General features: G+C 38.8%; 1 protein-coding gene and 1 pseudogene across 2 annotated transcripts; one reads left to right on the top strand and one right to left on the bottom strand.

The window, feature by feature from the left end:
• Nucleotides 1-691: 691 nt before the first annotated feature.
• Nucleotides 692-10,003, top strand: LOC149010622 (BRCT domain-containing protein At4g02110-like). Its single transcript, XM_089164029.1, has 10 exons — nucleotides 692-959; nucleotides 1,051-1,140; nucleotides 1,293-1,397; nucleotides 3,326-3,427; nucleotides 3,591-3,678; nucleotides 4,762-4,828; nucleotides 4,959-5,003; nucleotides 5,840-8,518; nucleotides 8,689-8,905; nucleotides 9,132-10,003. Exons 1-10 carry the CDS (start codon nucleotides 894-896, stop codon nucleotides 9,429-9,431), a joined length of 3,759 nt encoding a protein of 1,252 aa, XP_089020155.1. The 5' UTR covers nucleotides 692-893; the 3' UTR covers nucleotides 9,432-10,003.
• Nucleotides 10,004-15,919: 5,916 nt separating this feature from the next.
• Nucleotides 15,920-18,724, bottom strand: LOC149010621 (uncharacterized; annotated as a pseudogene). Its single transcript, XR_016174752.1, has 3 exons — nucleotides 18,480-18,724; nucleotides 17,745-18,160; nucleotides 15,920-17,646 (listed from the first exon to the last, which is right to left on the bottom strand). The product of XR_016174752.1 is annotated as an uncharacterized LOC149010621 (transcript).
• Nucleotides 18,725-20,144: the final 1,420 nt, after the last annotated feature.

Raw genomic sequence — 20,144 nt, 5'->3', positions numbered from 1 at the left:
CAATGCCTTTTGAGGTTTGAATCATTGAGACAAAATTGGTAAAATTGTTTGTTGACCTTGAAGATTCCCATATAGAATCACTAGAGAAATTGCCGGAAAATCTTGAAAATATTGCAAAAAATCGAGATATTGCCCATATATTGAGAGAAATCAACCATCAACCTTATGGCAATTTCTCTCCAACTTATCAGCAATATCTCGATGATCTTAAGTAGATATAAGTTTTGGTGGCATAAAAAATTCGGTAGCTATCGAACCGGACGAATTCTCCAGAACTTCTTATCAACATTACACTACTTCATTTTTTTTCCCTTCTCCCTCACCCCATTACACATGGCCCCCTATATGCTTTTTTTTTACCACCTCACCTTTGCAAACAAACACACCTAAATATGTTGGATCCTCTCTCTTTGCCTGCTCAGCTGTCCCAATATATTCTAGAAGAGCGGCATTGTGGTAGGTTCTTTAAAACCTAATCCAGTTTTATTGTATGTATTCTAGTTATTCTTTCTAATATAAAATCTCCTTTTCTCGAAAAAAAAAACGCACCTAAATAATGGAAATCTGACACATTGTTGCCACGTAAACATTTTTTTATCTCCCGCCACAACGCCAAAAATCAAATCAGTGAAGAGGTTTCCTTTTATCTCCTCGTGTCTCTCTCTCTCTGTTAAGAACACACAGTCACACACTACAATTCACAGTTCCCGCCACTCTTCATCCATGCTCGCGAAGCTTTGGTTTCTGCCATTGCTAATAAAAGAACCGTATTGCAATCTTTGCTTAGGGTCCATTTCTCTTCTCTTCTCATCTCATCTCATTCTAACCCCAAAATCGTTTCTTTTCTGAAATCTGCCCTAAAGAGGGGAAATTTCTTCTTGTGATAACATAACATGGCAAATATTTTTATTGGCGTTCGTTTCGTCCTTTTGGGATTTGATCCCTTAATCGAAGCGCAGGTGGTACTTTTATTTCCTCTCTTCGATTCGGTTTTCCTGTATTTTTTTCAAGTCGAAGGCTTCGATATCTGATTGTTTTTCCCTTTCGCAGATTCGATCGAAGCTTGTTAGTGGAGGTGGCGTTGATGTCGGGGAATACGGTCCGAGTTGCACACATGTAATCGTGGACAATGTTGTCACTGTAAGTCATTCTCTCTCTTTCCTACCTAAATCACACATTCACATCAGGAATTTCAGAGTGTTAAACCCCCCACCCCGACCTTTTAAAAAAAAAAACAAAATAATAGTCTGAAAGACTTAATCATGCTTCATTTCCTTATCTATTTTATGCAGGATGATCTTGTTTGTGTTTCTGCTTGCAATGATGGCAAAACAGTGGTTACTCGCTTATGGGTTGAGCATAGTTTTGATACCGGAATGCCTGTAGATGCAGATATGGTTCGTGTCTTTTTCATCCATCACTCTTATTCTAGGTTCTTAATGAAATTCCGTTATCATTGAAAGTGGTAAATTTTGTATTCATCCAGCCTGGAACACTCTAACTATCTTAATGTTCTAAACTTAGGCCTCGACTCTGAAAACTGTCAGTTGTACCCAAGCTCAATTTGTTTTCTGCTCTCTTTCAGGCTTAGGTACTCCTTATACGTTGGTAGAAGAATTCAGATAATTTTACCTATTATATTTTAATATCAATTCTGTTGGAGAGGACTGATTATCTGACTTGTCCAGGTGAAAGTCAACATAGAGGTGGGGAGGGTGAATAGGTTGAACTAGTGGATTAGGCCTTGTTATAAAAATTTAACTAACACCTAAATATTGAAAGTTTAAAATGCAAGAGACAAGGCACACAAAATTCTCTAATGGTTTGACTCAGTAGAGTCCATGTACACTCCTCTCTGACCTTAGAGAGATTTTGACAGATTTTGACTAGAATGTCCATTTCAGTACGGTGAATGGGGATACAACACCTTTACAAAATCTTGAATATGGGCAACAACACCTTTGCAACAATCTTACTTCCGAGTAAGAGTATCCATTCACAATAATAAAAGTGAAAGGTTACCTCAGGTGTGGCACAAACCCTTGTATGAATGTATGAATGAATGCACACACAGTTTATTTTAGCTTTTTCTCCTTGGGTTCAACATGCCAACCTTCTATTGAACAGGGAATGGAAATCTAAAGGATTTTAGGTTTTTTAGGGAGACAAAGATGATTTGTGAGTAACATAAAGTAGGTCAGTAATTCTTCAAAATTTGTGCTTAAGGGTGTCATTAAGATCCCTATTTGTGCCAAAAAGTTGGGTTTGAATTGGGCTCCAATGGATAGAAAATGGTTATATTTTTGAATTCTTGGTTGACTGGCTTAAGATAGCCATTTGAAACTCGTTGTTGGAGGCCAGCCTTGCTTGACGGTTGAACATCGGTTGTCCAATGCATCGACCATCAACCTGGCAATTGACCAGTGGTTCCCAATGGTTTTAACCTGATGCTGATGGTCGATCAGGCTTATTTGCCTGATGAATGACCATCACAAAAATCGGTGGCATTTTTAAGGTTTTCCAAATATATTTTACAAGTTCAGTTTTTTCCCCTAAAATCTGACCCAATAGTTCTTCATGCACATGCAAGTAGATTACAAAAATTATAAAAATGAAAAATATGCTATTACAACATGCCATTTGTCCTAGCCTATGTCCGTTGTCTTCATTGCTTGTTCTTTCTTCAATCTTGAGCATCTGAAGTGTATGCTTGTATGTTGGTCCCATGAGGATCTTCCATGGTGCAGATGCTTCATTTTGGGTCTTGTGCACCTTTCAGACAGTTCAGTCCAATGCACGCTCCCTGGATTCACTTACGTGCATATACTCCCATATATTGGATTGATGTGATCATCTTAACAAAACGGTAACTTGTTAGTGCTTTTTATATATGCTTGTGATCGTCAAAACTTGTGAGGGCAGTAGGGTCATTTCCCTAACATCAGGATCTTGTTTGTCTGCTTTATCTCTTTTTCTCTAGTATCCCAATCTGGGTGATACATTAATGAGGGTGCTTACCATATTTCTTTACAAGCTACTGAAATTATGAAAGTTAGCTAAATTCAACCTTGCTCATTGAACTTTCATTTTACTTGCATGTGTCAATTGTTTTTCATATTTGTGCAATCAGTTTCTAATACATAATCATGAATATATGGGTTTCAAGTTGATTTTGAAGCAGTTCTTTGTTAATAGGTAAGGCAATTTGCAAATGATGTGACAGTATATATTCCTTCTTCTAAGTGCTCTCTGTGATGACTTCTTATTTCTCTGTTTATTCTTATTGTACTCCAAGGTTTGATTTGCTAATTCGGTTTCCTCACAGATTTTGTACAGACCTGTAAAAGATTTAAATGGAATCCCAGGTGCCAAATCTCTATGTGTTTGCTTAACAGGATACCAAAGGCAAGATAGAGAAGATATTATGGTATACCATTTCCTCCTTAAAGTTTCACGTCTTATTATATCTTCTCTCTCTCTTCATATGATTTCAAAAGTTAAAGGAATATCTTAGACAGTAAACTAAATAAAGTTAGCAATTCTGTTGTGACAGGAGCAATTAATTGTACCCTTTTTTCTTCTTTGGTTAGCAGAAAATGGTAGGCATGATGGGCGCACAGTTCTCCAAGCCACTGGTTGCAAATAAAGTTACCCATCTTATATGTTACAAATTTGAGGGTGCGGCTTCTTTATTCCTATGAACATTTCTTTAAGATGTTTAGTTAGTGAGTTCTGCTTTTGGTTGCCATTTTTTTGTTATGCTTCTTTGATGAGTTGACATCTGTAATCTTTTGTCTCTCAATGCAAGAAATCCCTAGTTTCTTCATGATTTTCCAACCAAGGTTCTAAATGCAAACACATTAAGGGCTTAAAGCTATTTCTGTGGAATTCCTCACCTTGACCAGTTTCACACTAGTCTCCTCAGTATCAAACATGTCTTTAGACTAAAGTTATACTCACATATTTACTGGCAACAATTGTTTTCTCTAGTACCATCCACCCTGTAGGGACTTTGTCATAAGCTTTTGTTAGGTCGATAAAGACCATATGGATATCCTTCATGCGATATCTGAATCTTTCCATTAGTCTTCTGTGTAAGTAACCAACTTCTGTAGTGGATCTTCCTGGCAGTGTAGAAAACTGCCCAGGAGTGAATAAATTGTTGATCTTTCTACCGTACTATGCATGATTAGTTTTACACTTCTGTAGCTATTGCAGCTCTGAATATCACTTTTATTTTTTGAAAAACTAAAACTCAATGTCTCTTGTACATTCATGTGGCATCTTCCACATGCTCATAATCTTATTAAAGAACTTGGTTGGCCAATATAAATCACATATACTTAGGTCCCTCCACACAATGGAACTCATTTGGCTCAGGTCCCTTGCCTAATTTCATCCTTTAAAGCTTTTATTGCTTCAGACACCCTTATTTTTTTTAATTCATTGTTCAACAGTCCTGGAAAATACTTATATTTGTTGGATAATAATTTGTTACTCATTAAATTAAGAACCAGAGCTGTTAGATAGTTACAATCTTTTTGTCAAGTTTTATGAAACAATTATTTTACTTGGTAAAATTCCATAAAATGAAATCATTTTAGATTTTTTTTTAATGTTGTTTAATAAAGTATTGCCCTTGACATAATCTAATATCGAATTTTATATTGAGTATACACGAGGGAAAACCACAATTGTGTGTTTGTTTCCTATAACTAGTAGATATCCAATTTGAGTAATGGTTTGCTCATTGTGATCTAGGAGAGAAGTATGAACTTGCAAAGAATTTGAAGATAAAATTAGTCAATCATCAGTGGTTGGAAGACTGGTACTATTCTACTTCTTATCTGAAATGAAGTCTCTTTTCTTTGGTAGAGTAACCATGTGACATCTTGAATTTTTATTTTACTTCTGACTTCTGATTGAGGATTTTATTATGAACATGAAATCTCGTGAAGTTTAAGAGCATGGGAGATTGTCCCTGAAGGCAACTATGACAAGTGGTGAGCTTTTCTTTACTCGTTTCTGTGAGGCAACTACTATTTTTGAAGCAAACTTTCAGTGTCTTTCCATTTCTTTTGCATTAGAAATCGCAGGTCTTTGTATTCCTTTCATCTTTGTTGTGGTGGGTGCGTGGGCGTGAGTGGGGGTGCATTTGCATCATTCATGCATGGTGCAGTTCTGTATTAATCTCTGCACTTGTGTTTTCGCTTGGATAATCTGTGATGCATATTTTGCTGTTAAACGGGGAATATCAAGGAAATTGTTACAATTGAATGATAATTGACTACATGGCAAATATTAGGTAATATGGATTAAGGAAAAATGGTAAGTCATTGAAGAAATGATTTTTTAATTTTCTTAGGATGAATTATTTGAAATCGATTAATATTGGGGCACTCACATCAATAGACATGGATGACATATGAGGTTTGGGGGGGGGGGGAGCTGCATTATTTGGATGTGACAGAAGCCATGCCACAATTTAGTTCCCAAAGGTCTGTAAGTTGGAATACAAGAAAAGAATATGATAGCCGTTAAATGTGCACTACTATTAAGTATCTATACAAGTTAACATAGAAAATTATTTAGTTGTCCTATCATTGAGCTTTGCTAAGAATGTTAAGCCATGTCAACAATGGTAATGCTTCTGCCATGTGTATTGTCAATTTCTTTCCAAGGACTCCATTAATTAAGCTTTCAACACAATAAATCATGTTCTTTGTTTGTCTTCAGTTTGTGAGTAAAATAAACAGATATTTCCATGCCTTCTTCAGTAATTTGATTCCCCACGTTTCACTTGTGGGTTTCTTATTATTTTTTCCCCTTCTTAATACAGTGGTTATGAGTTTGAAATGATGGAAACTGAAGCCAAGGATTCTGATGAAGAAACTGGGGAGTATTATGGTAGTAAGCAATGTGATGGAAATAATGTCGGAGGGAGCCCTTTTGGCTTAACAATTAGAAATCCAAGAGACTCCAAATCGCCCATGCCTACAAGGGATGTGCCAGAGATCTTTCTGAAAAATTTCTTACCTAAAGATTTGTCAAGTGGTGCTGAAAATATTATTGATAACGATAGGTTATCAGCTAGTAGTGGAAAAGATACCACATCTGGAGAAGCCTCAAACTTCCATAATGTAAATGGAATGGACATCGGGGACTTCAGCTGTAGCAAGAATGGAGCTCTTTCTGGGGATGCTGTTGGTGGTGGGACATCAATTCCATTCGACAATATTTCCAACCACACTAAAGAATGCAATGAATCAACATCTGACTCAAGAACTGCATCATTGTTCCCTCACTCTGATGCAGCAAAGCTAATTACAGTTAGATACTCCAGGAGAACCCCAAGGAGGTCCTCGACTTCAACTTCTGCAGAATCTTCAGGTCATTTATGTGAATCTTTGCGAGGAGGTTTAGAAGGAAAGAAAATCAATCTTGGGATTGGCACTTCTTCCTTAACAGCAGATCAAACCAAGGATAATGGTGATTTAGATAGTGGAGCTTTATATCTTCAGGGAGAGAAAACTGGTTCACTACCTCCGAAGAGAGCGCTGGCTATTTCTAGTAATGATATTAAATCGCCAAATATGGAAAATCATGATTTAAAAGTTTGTGCTCCTGTAAGACCGGGATGCACTCTCGGAGGGTTGGAGCTTAAATCAGTGACAGCTAGTGCCTCCCCAAGGAGAACTGATCATACACCTAGTAATAATAAGCATCATGGTATTGCTTATGTGGATTCTGTTGAGAATCAGCTAAATGGTTCATCAATGATGAACTCCTTAAGTCCTAACCACATATCATTGAAATGTGGATTTCCTGATTTGCATACTTTAACTTTCGACAGTACTGAATCTCCTAATAATAAGAGGGTGACTGGCCCTCCTCTGGGGAAGTCATCTGGAATACCAATGGGGGCTTTAAAAAGTTTTAGCACAGCTGGGGGGCCTGGTGTAGGGGATTTTCAAATTGGCAGAGCATCAGACCATCCTGCTGATGGAAACACAGAGCCCCAAAAGCAGCTCCAGGATGCCAAGGTTTCATCTCGCAATATCAAAACCACTGTGGCTGAGGAGTCAAAAAATCCTGTTCATTTGGGTGTACTCAAGGGAGTGAATGATAGATTGACTGCCAAGAAAGTGGTTGGCCAAAAAGGTTTAGGCTCCAGGTCAAGTACTGCTAGAAATAAGAAGCTGAAATGTGCGTTTACCTTTGATAACACTGCAACTCCAAATGGATATACCTTCTGTCCAATGATGGGCACAAAGGGCACAAAGGGAGCAGAAGATCAGCAAAGAGTCACTGAGAAACATAATGTTTTTCGGCCAACTTCAGCTGCAGATGTAATCGTGGGGGAAGAGATAGAAGGGGAGAAGACTGCAAGTCTCAATGATAAGACTGAATCACTCGAGGAAAAAGATGGAGATAAGCTTGAGAAGCCACTCATTGAAAAAGTAGAGATGGTTAAGTCAATCTACTCTGTTGACACATCGACCATGGGTTCTGATAGAATGCCTAGCGAAGAAGGCAATGCTGGAGCTGAGCATTCAAGTACTGTGAATATAAGAAAGATTGATATGAGTGAATTATCTTCTCTAGCAGCTGCAGTCCTAGAAAACTCTACTAATGATGGGGAACTATCTTCAAGGAGAACCAGGAACACAGTATCTATTGTGGCTGGAATCAAGACCTACCAGAAAGTGAAAAAAAGGAATGAGGTTAGAGAAGGGAAAGTCAGAGCTGAGCATGATGAGGGAACTGACAGAAAGAAAACTGGGATGATGGCTCAGGAGGAAAAACACTCACCAAAGATACCCAAGGGAAATACACTATCCTCTGTATCTGAGATACAGACTTTTGACGAAGGCAAAGAAAGAGAAGAATTAAGGGAAGGACAAGAGGGATCTGAGCTCAAGAAGTCATTTAGGGAAGAGATGACTGATAGGGGAAAAACAACAGAATGTGTGGTAAAGAAAAATGGTGCTAAAAGGAAAATGCATCCTTCAAGAATAACCAAAAGAAAGGCTGTCACTACTGTAAATGAGATCGAGATGTCTGATGAAGGCAGAGACAGAGAAGAGATACTGACAAACATTGGTGTTCAGAAGAAAGAGGTGCCAAAGGCATGTCAAACGGGTAAGTGTACGGCTGCCAGTAAGATGAAGAAGTATGTGGATGCTGAGAAGGAGAACAAGCCAATAAGAAATGAAGTTTTGAGCGTGAATTTGTCTAAACATGGGAAGACCAGCGATAGAAGTAATCAAATGGTTCGTGAAATGGATCTGACCACATTTCAAGATGGTGGAAGTTGTAATATCGTAAAACGTCAACCAGTTTGGTTTATTCTGAGTGGACATCATCTACAGAGGAAAGAGTTCCAGCAAGTTATACGGCACTTGAGGGGAAAATTTTGCAGAGATTCTCACCAGTGGTCATATCAGGCTACACACTTCATTGTCCCAGAACCAGTTCGCCGAACAGAGAAGTTTTTTGCTGCTGCAGCATCCGGGAGGTATTTCAAGTCATCCTTGCTACTTTCTGCTGGAAAGCTATCTATAGCTTTTTCTACCTCCAGGCTCAACAACAGCATAAAATATTTTACTTCATTATTTTCTTTTCATGAACTTAAGCAGTCTCAAGACTCAACTATATTTGAAAATGATTGTTCCTCTGTCAACATAGGTGGATTCTCACGACTGATTACCTAACTGCTAGTAATCAGGCAAGGAAGTTCTTGCCTGAAGAACCTTATGAATGGTATCGGAGTGGCCTCAGTGAAGATGGCACAATCAATTTTGAGGCTCCCAGGAAGTGGCGACTCTTAAGGGAACGGACTGGTCATGGTGCTTTCTATGGAATGCGTGTTATCATTTATGGAGAATGCATTGCACCTCCTCTGGTATTTTTCTGTAAAAATCTGGTTGGGTAACATTTTGAGTACATCTGCTGCTTCTTTTACATTTAGTAGTACAAATAAATAAGCCTCAGAATCATGTGAATTACTCCCCCCCCCCCCCCCCCCCCCCAATAATTCTGTTGATTATATTGTTGGGACAAGGCTCGTTGTTGTTACTGTTGCATTCTGTTGATTGTATTCAGTTACTCATAATTCCTTCATCAACCAGGATACCCTGAAACGCGTCTTGAAGGCTGGAGATGGCACCATTCTAGCAACATCCCCACCATATACCCGTTTCCTCAAATCTGGAGCTGATTTTGCCATTGTTAGCCCTGGAATACCATGCATTGATCCATGGGTCCAAGAGTTCCTAAGGCATGAAATCCCTTGTGTTTTGGCTGATTACTTAGTAGAGTATGTGTGCAAACCTGGATATTCCCTTGAGAGGTATGTGCTTTTTAATACTCTTGCTTGGTCAGAGAAGTCATTTGCAAACCTGTTAACTCGGTCAGAAGAGAATATATAGGTCTCCACAAATTCAGATAGCAATGACAACCAGAATTGTTGAGTCTGACATTCTTCAGACATGAGGAGGCAATGCAAGTGATTCCAAGGGTGCAGAATTGGCATGCATGCTGATTGCTGTGATCCTTTCTTTGAAGATAATCCTGAGGAAGACTAGGTTTGTTCAAGCTTCAAAGTGTAGTGAAGATGATATTATTAGAATTCTAAAGAGTACCAAGAGAAGGCCCTCTTTGAATTTAATCGTGTAATTAGACTTCTTTTCTTCCTATGTGTATATAGAAATGTCATCCCACATTTGTCTTGCAGCCCATCGGATTGTGATAGATGTCAATGGGATTGTATTTAGTTTGCTTCACACCACTGTAATGAATAGTTTCTTTTTTTACCCCAAAATTTTGGTATGATTTATCAAGTTGATCTTGGTCAGAAGATGATAGCAGCAGTTTTATTAAACTAATTCATGCATATTCATGTCGATTAAAAGACTGATGTTGCTCTTACCTCGCAGCTGTGCTTTCATCTGATATTCTCATTTGATATTGACTCCTTTAGAAGCACCCGATTTTGGTATTAGCACACATTCCATCTTTCATTTGTCTAGAGTTATTTATGCTTTGACTTCTGCAGATACAAGTGTCAAAACTCAAAAGATCATCAATGGTGGGAGGCTTCAAACAAACTTGAGATGATGATCACATAGAAACATTGTCTCTCCATATGATGCTGATTATACAGATACTGTTTCTCCATTGGCATCACATTCTTGCTCACTTCCCAACAGATTTGAAAAGATGACAAGCCATAATCCAGCCCTCTTCCCCAGCATTGCATGAGAATAAAGTGACCACATTGGTATAAGAGTTTTTGAAGGGAGTTATGGTGAAGAGAAACTTCCTTTCCATGATTGAAGAACATATTTGTTTAGAGTGGGCCGAACTCCAAAGGTAAAAAAGTTATGAACCTGGTTTAGTTTAATTTTCCAACCCAGCCCAAAATTTGTATTTCTGGTGGGCTTGGTACACTTCTGTAGTATGCTTACCTGATTTGGGCCATGCCAGTATGAATCGGCCCATCTAAATCTTTGGTAGTTCTGTGTATGAAATGACTATATTCCTTAATTTTGACCAGAAGAAAAAAGACCATTCCTTCATAGGGCACTAGATATGAACCCACTCCTTAATGTGCGATAGAGAAAGCATCAAGATAGTGATATCTTTTACTTCCAATTTTGTATGAACACCTAGTTTCCTATCAAATGTCGAGCTTTATTGATCCTAATATGAATAGATCAGTACAATTTTTGCTTCATAATTTTAAATTTTTAATGGGTCATCATCAAAGGAGTCACAAGAACTAGGACCTATAGAACCAGGGAAATGGGAAAGGAGAGGGAATAATGTGAAAGGGGAAAATTTCAAATCTAAGACTTCCTTAATTTACTACCTTTACATAGAAGGCTAATACTAATGTGCCAAACCCATCCACTAATTAATGAAATTAGATTGAACAAAGTGTCACTCATAAAATTGATAAATGTATCCTTGAAGCTCCTTAAAAAGTATCCATTGTACGTACCATGACTTCCAAACACAATATTAGTTTCCGCCACTTGTTAATATAGCCCTGCTTTGGATGTGGATCCCTAAGGCCGTGCTGCATGCAGTGAAGACAACCTAAGTTAAGTCCAGACGTGAACCTCCTTTTCATATTCTTATGGCTTCTCTGTTCACTTTTAGAGTTAGGGTAGCTACTTTTTAGTTTGAATTAAGGTTTTATACTTGAACCATTCTCGCCTGTCTACCTAGTGTATGACAAAATATCTCACCAGTGGCCAGAGTCCAAGTAATCCATTTTATTTAGCATGAAAAAAATGACCACTTCCATTCGTTTCTGGATCTCTCTCTGTGTTCGTTCATGGGCTTTATCAATAGAATAACATCTGAAAAAGCACTGCAGGAGTTGAAATTTGAAAAGAATGCAGCAGAGGCGCAAAGCAAAACAGGGAATATAGTTAAGACAAGCTTTAACCAGATAGCCATTCTTTTTAGTTTTCAGACAGCCTGGGATGTGCTAACTTGAACTACAAGTCAGAGAAATAGATTAGATTTGACACCCACACAGAGAGAGAGAGAGAGAGAGAGAGAGAGAGAAAGAGAATCTTTAATCTTTTTCCCCACACAGACCCACTTTTCCAAATTCTGCTTAGTAACAGAATAAGTTATTCATTTAACAAAGCATTAATTTGTCCCTGCTTATCTTTGGTTGCGTATCTCAGTACCAAATCATCTCTCACATGTGAAACTGATCAGAAGTGGAAACACACAGAGAGCCATGGCAGAACGATTCATCCCCTCTGTCAAGCTTCTTGTTTTGACCATTAAACACTTCTCCTTTCCCTTATTAAAATAACCAAATAATATTCTTTCTTTGTTGCTTAAATCTAAGTTAACTTTCAAAACATCCAATAAAATAAATGTAATGGAGAGCACATGACATTTAAGCTCCTCACATGCCTTGTTTGACATCATCTACCATCATCTCCTCATCTTCTTTTTGTTCCCCAGATTCAAACATCCCAGCTTAAGCTTCTTCTCTCAAAGGAAAGAATCCACCATTGCAAATAAACAAACAGCTGGGGCTAATATTCTCCCTGAGCACAAAAGTTGGCCCTTTAAAGCTACCCTTGTGGGAATTGTGTAATTTTCATCTCCATACTTTAAGTAATCCTCAGGACGGGCATGTCCATGGGACTTTGTTTCACTTTCTTTAATTTAATTTTCTTTTTCATAAAAAAAAAAATAATAATAATAATTCAACTCCCTACCCTTTCCTTTGCCCACAAGATAGAAGTCATATAGAAAGATATTGTGTACATTGAATATGACCTTTCATAGTTCTACTCTTTCTTGCTGTTAAAGTTTCTCGGTAAACATGATAAATTTTGATATGAATCACTTGTCAACTAATACATTACTCATGCTTAGAATCATGCATCTCACACATTTGTATTTATTCTCCTATCATTCATGTGAGATTATGTATTTGAATTGTTTTTTCCCTGTGTCCATTGACTTTGAAACTATAGATGCCTCTACAAAAACATAATTAACTCGCAATTATATGATTGAATGCTTATCTCTCCAGCCACTTAGGAGGGAAAATAGGGATGGATTCATTGACTTGCAGTAGGAATTGCCCCAGGAGAAACTACATCAGAAATAATAGGGTCATAGTCATCATCAGAAGAAAGCAAGCTGATAGCATCAATGGTAGTTGCACCATCCCAATAAATGATGAAAGAGACTAAACATCTATAGATTAACATTAATAATCCTTATTAAGTTAAGGTTATGCACTAATTAAGATGAGGCAAATTAGACATTCCAATTATTTTGGGAAAACAGCAAAATACAGCTAGAGGATAACTGGTACTGATACTAACTGAGCAACTGATTCCTCCCAGTGTCCTTTCCCAGTCTAGATTTGTCCTGATACAAGGTTTTCCTAGGGACCCAACCCATCTTTGGCTCCACTCATAATTGACCATGGTTCTAGAAATCAGTATCTAGGGCATCTTCACATTGCTCTCCTATTGGCTCCAATTGGGTGATGGTGTTAGATTTTGATGTTTGAATTTTTATTTTTTAATTTGACTTTGTGAACTGCCACAGATTTGAAGTACAGAGTCTACAGACTAGAGAATCCAAAGCTTAGTGATTATGGCTTTGATTGGAGAAATTTGGGTGTGTGGGTTTCTGGTTGTTGGCTCATGGATGGCCATCTCAATAATGAATTTGCCACCCAATCAGTCACCACTATTACATCATATTCAACATTCCCCATGTGGAGCCTCAGTTGCAGGAAAGGCCAGGACAAATTTAGAGCAAGGAGCTGGGTTATCTGGTTTGACTCTGGTTCAGTTATAAACCAGTTGGATCACTCTCACATTTTTTTCTTCTTCTTCTAGGGTTTACCTTCTTTAGGAATTAGGATTATAAGCCAACCCAACTATAGCTAGCAAGCAGCAACTGGAAGATTAAGAAAATAACACAGAAGACATCAAGATGTGGGTTGATCATGAGGAAGATTCAGACCAACCCGATCCAACCAATATGATATCCATTGTTTGAACCCTACAGTCCTTTTGCTTTTTCTTTTTGTTTCTTTCTCTCTTTGCTAAGCATTTAGAGAGAACCAGGACCTCCTCTGCTTCAACCTTACTCTGCTCCTCTTACAACGTGGCCAGCCAATCTGCTGGTCCAGTCTCATGACTAGGCATCAGCTCATCTCTACCCCACCCTCATCTTCTCCATCTGCTTCCTTTGCTTCTTTTTCTTTTATCCTTTTGAGTTCCAATAATTTAAGGTCCTTTACCATCTCCCACATGAAGGAAAAATAATTTTTTTTTCTGCGTGATCTATCTTAAACACGTTTGTATGTTATCAAAACTTGCAACAAAACGACCTCTGATGGACCCAATCATCCTTGTGAACTCATGTTATGCTGGTGGTGGTGTTCTACAATGGCAAACACACCACAGAGAAACAACTAGTTTTGTTTCTATAAATTGACTACTGTGTAAATCACCAAACACCTAAAGAGTGGACTGAGAAAACATTTTCATTGTTGTTGTTGTGGTCATGAACTCATGATGGGTCCCTAAATTTCAATTATCAGATCAGTGATACTATTACTAGGTTAAGATGCCCCACATTCAAAGTAGACATACATAATTGCTGTTTTAAGTAAAATTAGAGGAAATGATGAACTAAGATTGAAAACCATATGAAGTATATAATCGATCTGTATTGATACCCAATATAAGTATTGGCTTTTTCGAAAGATTCGAAATCATAATGTCATTTTTTGATGTTCTGAGCTACTAGATTGATACATGTTGATGCTCATATTATTATCGATCTCCAATGATATCAATACATATTGACCAATAATACCAATACCTAAAACCGTGGTCCCAAGACTTGCCAACCATTAAACCCAACCTAATTATTTTGTTATGGTAGTGTATGTCAAATTATACATATTAGTATTGGTTTGCTGTCTCTAAATCATTGTACCTAATCTTGTTTAAGGGAATGAAGAGTATCTGAAACCTGCAGATAGGTTAAAAGCCTTCATTATATATGGTTCTTAAATTCAAAATAGGTATCAGTTCGGCCGGATAATGGAATCATGGGAGAGACAGGGTTGTGGGTGGTGGTGACTTGTGAACCATGATGGCGTGTGATTTGTGTGGTGTGGAGCATTAAATTGAAGTCAAAGATGACAGAAAGACAAATAATGTCATCCCTTAGGAGCCAGAAATAATTGGATATGCCAACAGATTCAGGGTTGCAAAAAATTGAAACTGAATCTCCAGTCAGAATTGGTCTTTATCCTGATTTTCTTTTAAGGTCAGTGGATTTTAGGGTTTTCTTTATACACCAATGTGCTGCATTTTTATATCAAAAAGACCCATTTGAGGATTCCCCCGGGGATTTTATGAGACTGATAGGAGATTCTGGGGTGGCTAATAAGCTTAGATCTGAGAAGTTGAATTTGGGGTTTTTGGGAACAATTTCAATGGAACTGATTCAAATTATTCCTAATTTGAATTATTGTTTCCTTCTAATCCTTGAAAAACTGTTTACCACAGCACTTGCTGCAATTCATGGACAGATCCTGAATTCCACCTGATGGGAATCCAAGAAGACACAGTAAAGCAATTTTCTTTAGAGGATTCAATTCAAAATCTTGAAGCATTTACCGAGGATAATTGCATGGGTATACGAAGAGTGAAGTAGTGATGTGTTCACTACTTCACTCTTCTTTTTGGCCAAGAAGAGTGAAGTAGTGAACACATCAACTGATCAAGAACTTGAAAAGAAACTGATAGAAGACCATAGGCATATACGGAGTCCAACCCAGGGCTTCTTTTTGGTAGAAACCCTTAACTTCAATGGAGATAAATGTTAGTATAGGAAGACAAGATGTAGAGATTATGAATTTATAGCTCACTGAATCACTGTTCTGAACTTTTTTCTTTTTCTTTTTCGTTTCCATTCAAGAATCACTGTTCTGAGCTATTAGAGAGAGAAAACAGCCCACCTCGAGTCATAATGGATGGCCAGCAAACAAGAGATTCAAAAGAATGATTTATGCTAAATGGACAATTAATGTTATCACACAACCACAGCTTTGCAGTACAGGAATCTGACATCTTCTGGAACCGAAGAAGACCCAGGCGTGAAGAACAGTCTGAATGAACAGAGAACCCTTGTTTTGTTTCACCCTCTTGGATGGAAAAATTTAAGTTCCCCAATCCTTTCCCCACCCATCCTTTCCTCTTCGTACAGCAAGCCCATTAATTAAGACTCTGTAGGAAGAGCTTGGAGTGTTGGAGTTGTTAAAAGGGGGACCATTTATCAGGTACCAAAGAACAGAGCAATGACGACAGAGCTGCCCAAACTACCAGTAGTGATCTAATCAGAATACCTCATCTATGGAATATGGATTGAATAGATAGCCATTTTAGATACTATTTACAATAATAAGCTAACAAACAATGGAAACAATGGCGAATATTATGGAAACAACGGCGAATATTATGCAGAAGATAATCCAAAACTATCATTCTAAATAAACTACAGGTTCCAACTACTACACTAGAAATGAGAAATGAAGGAACAGCACTGTACAAACAACGATAACAAAATGACCCATTCTAAGGAGGAGAACATAGAAATCGATACTGAAACCCCAAGTATCGAAACTGCAGTAGTGAATCGGACAAAATTTCCCAGATCTTTTTCTGTTCTGTTTCTTTTTCATTTCAATTCTCCATTTTTTCTTTGTACAAGGAGACATGGATGATAATTGAGAGAGCTCTAATCCCATATTCCCCCTCCGTTACCAACTTCAGAGTTCAGAAAAGCATTTCAGCAGCTTAACGCTTCATACTTAACTGTTATTGGACGATTGAACCCAACCTGCGAGAGCAAATTTCCAACCACGGAAAGGTCCCGACAAAATACTCCCTGGAACACAGCATTTGCAGTGGCTAGATTCTTCTTCTCTTCAACCTCGTTCTCTACTGCACTGAAATCTGATGAATCAGTCCGCGTCCTCTGTTTTACCTCCACTGCTTGTGGTTTATTATTACTCTTTGTGTTCTCCATCTTCGGCTCAGAGACGGCTACTTGAGCCTGGATTTGGACTTGGACTTGTTGCGTTGCGGCTGCTGCTGCTGCTGCTTCTGCTTCTTCTTCTCAGCTGCCTCTTCTTCCATGATTGCGGACATCACAGTCGAATACCCCTTCTGTATAAGCCGATATAAAACCAATGCTGACATCCTTGCTTGCTCCTTTACAGAATTAACTTCATGATCACCCACAAATTCGCAACGATCAATAAACCCAATGGCTCTATCTGGTCTATGCTTCAAGGTAAGCAGCAAATGGGCTCTCTCCAATTCCGAGCGTGAGCAGCCTCGCCTCAATCCAATCAATGCGTAGTAATCTATATTACCTGTCTCTCCTGATACCACTCTCTGCCTCAATTCCTGGATCTTCGAAGTCAAGGCCTTCAGATTACCAGGAACATCACGGTACCTGACATTGTGGCGTTTCCAAGCAGGGCCAGGGGGTTTCCTGTCCCGCAAGATGGAATCATAAAGGATTTTCAAGTGTTCCAGATCACGAAGACAATCGGGAAGGCATCGAATGGTTTCAAGGAGGCTGGCTCGTGTAGTAAGAGCAGGGATGGAGCCTGGTTCAAGTGCAAGGGTTCGATTGCAATCAGCAATGGATTCTGCAATCCTTCCAGCGGCTTTAAATGCTGAAGCCCTGTGTATGTAGCATTCTGCAAGGAAGCCCTGTGGAGTACCACGGCGATTATCGACTATCTTTGAGAAGTGCCTGATGGCCTCTGAATAGAGACCTGCATCTAAGGCTGCGAGAGCAGCTGTACGGCGTCGAAGAAGCAGCTTGATGTGCCCAATGAGTTGGGCTATGTACTCCGACTCTGATGCAGTAGTCGGAGGATTTGGGTTGCTTCTATCGCTGCTTGCAGCGAAGTTGGAGGAGAAGCTGTCCTCAGACCAGCACACGCTTTCCTTCCTGAATGCTGCAGACGCTAAACGTTTTCCTGTTTGAAGAAGTACCATAGCATCTTCCATCATCCCAAGATGGAAACAAGCTTGACCAAGTACCAAGTATCTGCAAAGAAAAAGTAGAAGATGATAAGCAATCAAATACCAAATTGGAAAAATTGATCTTTGAAACAGAGAAACGTGTAAGAACGCGGAGAAATGTACCTCCATTGTCCTTCCTTCTCGCAGTTCCTATTGAGACCGGCCATGACCTTCTTTTTCAGGTCTGAAACAGAGAAGCATTTAAAGGTCGGGTCTTTATCTGTCGAGTCAGACGGGGAGTGATCAGAGGAGAGAAGCTTCACTCGTTCCCTTGGGAGCTGCTGCTGCGACGAGTTCTCGGAAGAGAGGGACGAATCTTCAGACATCATTTTAAAGCTTGGTATATATTCCTGGAGCATGTCTGCAACCTCCTTGAACCGTCGGAGGTAAAGGAGAGATCGAGCTTTAAGCTCAAGAGCCGATTCGAGCCTGGGATAGAGAACAAGGGCTGCATCGAGTAGATTGAGGGCTAAAACGATCTCCGACTGCTCTTGGGTAGCGATGAGCGCTCGAGCTTCTTTTACATACTTGTCAACAATCTGCCAAGAGGAATAAAATAAAATTTTCATGTCAATACATAAGACCCATTTCCGGAACAATCTGAATCTCTAAGCTAACGAGCATTGGAGACTGAAAGTTGAAGTTTCAGTCAAGAAATTGCAGAGAAACCATAGAAATGGGGACAAACACATTTCCATTAGAGCTTCCAAAACAAAACCCAGGAAGCCTACTGTTCTATTCTATTGCAAAGCTAATCATTTAAGGAAAGAAGACGAAAACAAAACAGAGAAACAATATTGTGGAGCACAGTAGTAAGTAAAGCGACTACTCCAAAGTCAGAGAAGAGAAACTACCCACCTTTCTGTTGCTAAGCCACCAATGCCTCTTCTCTCCACCAGCCAAAGATGGAGAAGTCGACATGATTGTAATGGTTGTAAAACCTTCAACCATGAAACCTCAAATCCAAATCCTGCACATTTTCCTTTGCTCAAAGGAGGAATTTTTTTGGGGGGGAAATATCGACACCCCCCACGCACCCAGAGGGAGAGAGCGAGGGAGACGCAGAGAGAAGCTATGGATTTAAACCAAATTTCTAGAGGGTAAATATGCTTGTGTGGTGTGGTGGGGCGGAATAAAAACCCTAAAAAATGCCAGCTTTGACTCTGAGAAAGCTTTGATCCTTCACCTTCTTCGCTGGCAAGTGGCAACCCAGCCCAGCCCAGATGACTCTTTCTCTCTCTCTCTCTCTCATATTTTCCAATCTACCACTCAACTTCCAAATTAATAAATTAATAAATTAATAATAAAAAAAGAAAAAAGGAGGAGATTGAAAAGCAAGTAAAGCCTCAAGGAACAGTGTCATTTACCATTTTGTCCTTCCCTTTTCACCCAAAGGACTTGTAGTGACTGTTATTTGTCCCCATCTTCTTTAAAGTCTTAAACCTTCATTAGGAAGCTTGTTTAATAGACACCCATTTGAAAAGTATAGTTTGACTATGTAAATCAAATCAACTAAAAAGGTTTGTTAGCCCGTCTTTTCCTCGTACATTCATTTATTACGATTTATTTTCGATAAGGTCAAGATAAAAGTTGATGCGTTCTAATCTTAGTCGAATAAGGTAATTATTCCTGATGTAACTTTTCTTTAATGGTTGGTAGACAATTTACAATCGTCATAATTTGACATTGGGTTCTTATGAACCTTTTAACCATGGCACCAAGCTAGTACATATAGGGATTTCCCAAGTATGTACATCTAATTAAAGTGGTGAGAAAGGGACAAGTAAGTAATTAAGGGAAAGAGGGAGGAGAAATCTGAGAAGCAGGGCCTTGAGATAAGAGAGAGAAAGGGATATATTTATGGGGATGATGCAGAAGAGAGAAAGAAAGAAAGTGACGTCTCTCGTAAGGCACAAGAATCATGGCCTTTTGCTTGTGAAAGTTTAATGTGGGGAGGGGAGGGGGAGAGTATCCTCTCTTTTAATCCTCCCCACCTTTACCTACACCTACACCTGCACCTACACCTACACCTACACAACTTCACCTTCACCCACGCTTTCTAAGTATAAAGTAATATTTATTTTTTTCTAAAATTGAAAAAAAAAATAATAATAATATTATTTTAATTGGAATGGCAGGGGCACATGGAGACAGGTGAAGTTGCCTTAAAGGCTCTCTAACTTACCCGATCCAACGGCTTTTTTTTCTACAAAGTGCGGGTTTCTACAAATCTCATATGACACCTCATACCACGTCATCAATAATCTTAGCTGTTATCCACGTGGCTGTAAAAAACGTTTTCCTTCACGGATGAGTCACTATGTCCAGCTCATACACAGCCGTAATTTGGAAGTGATGTGGGTTCCAATGTGGAGTTCCTTTGTTTCCAGTGCATACATACTAAAATTAGCTAATATCAGTTTTTTTTGGGGGGTAAAGAAAAACTTCGTTTAGAAAGAGAAACACGAACTATAGTTGAGGCATTCACATTGACAAGGTCTTAGAGCCAAACAGTGGAAGTGG

The sequence above is a fragment of the Hakea prostrata genome, chromosome 7, assembly GCF_041222555.1.
Source record: "Hakea prostrata isolate BN-2017 chromosome 7, UWA_Hpros_2, whole genome shotgun sequence".
Taxonomy (NCBI): domain Eukaryota; kingdom Viridiplantae; phylum Streptophyta; class Magnoliopsida; order Proteales; family Proteaceae; genus Hakea; species Hakea prostrata.
The sequence above is the reverse complement of the archived record's forward strand: the minus strand, read 5'-3'. Positions and strand labels throughout refer to the sequence as shown.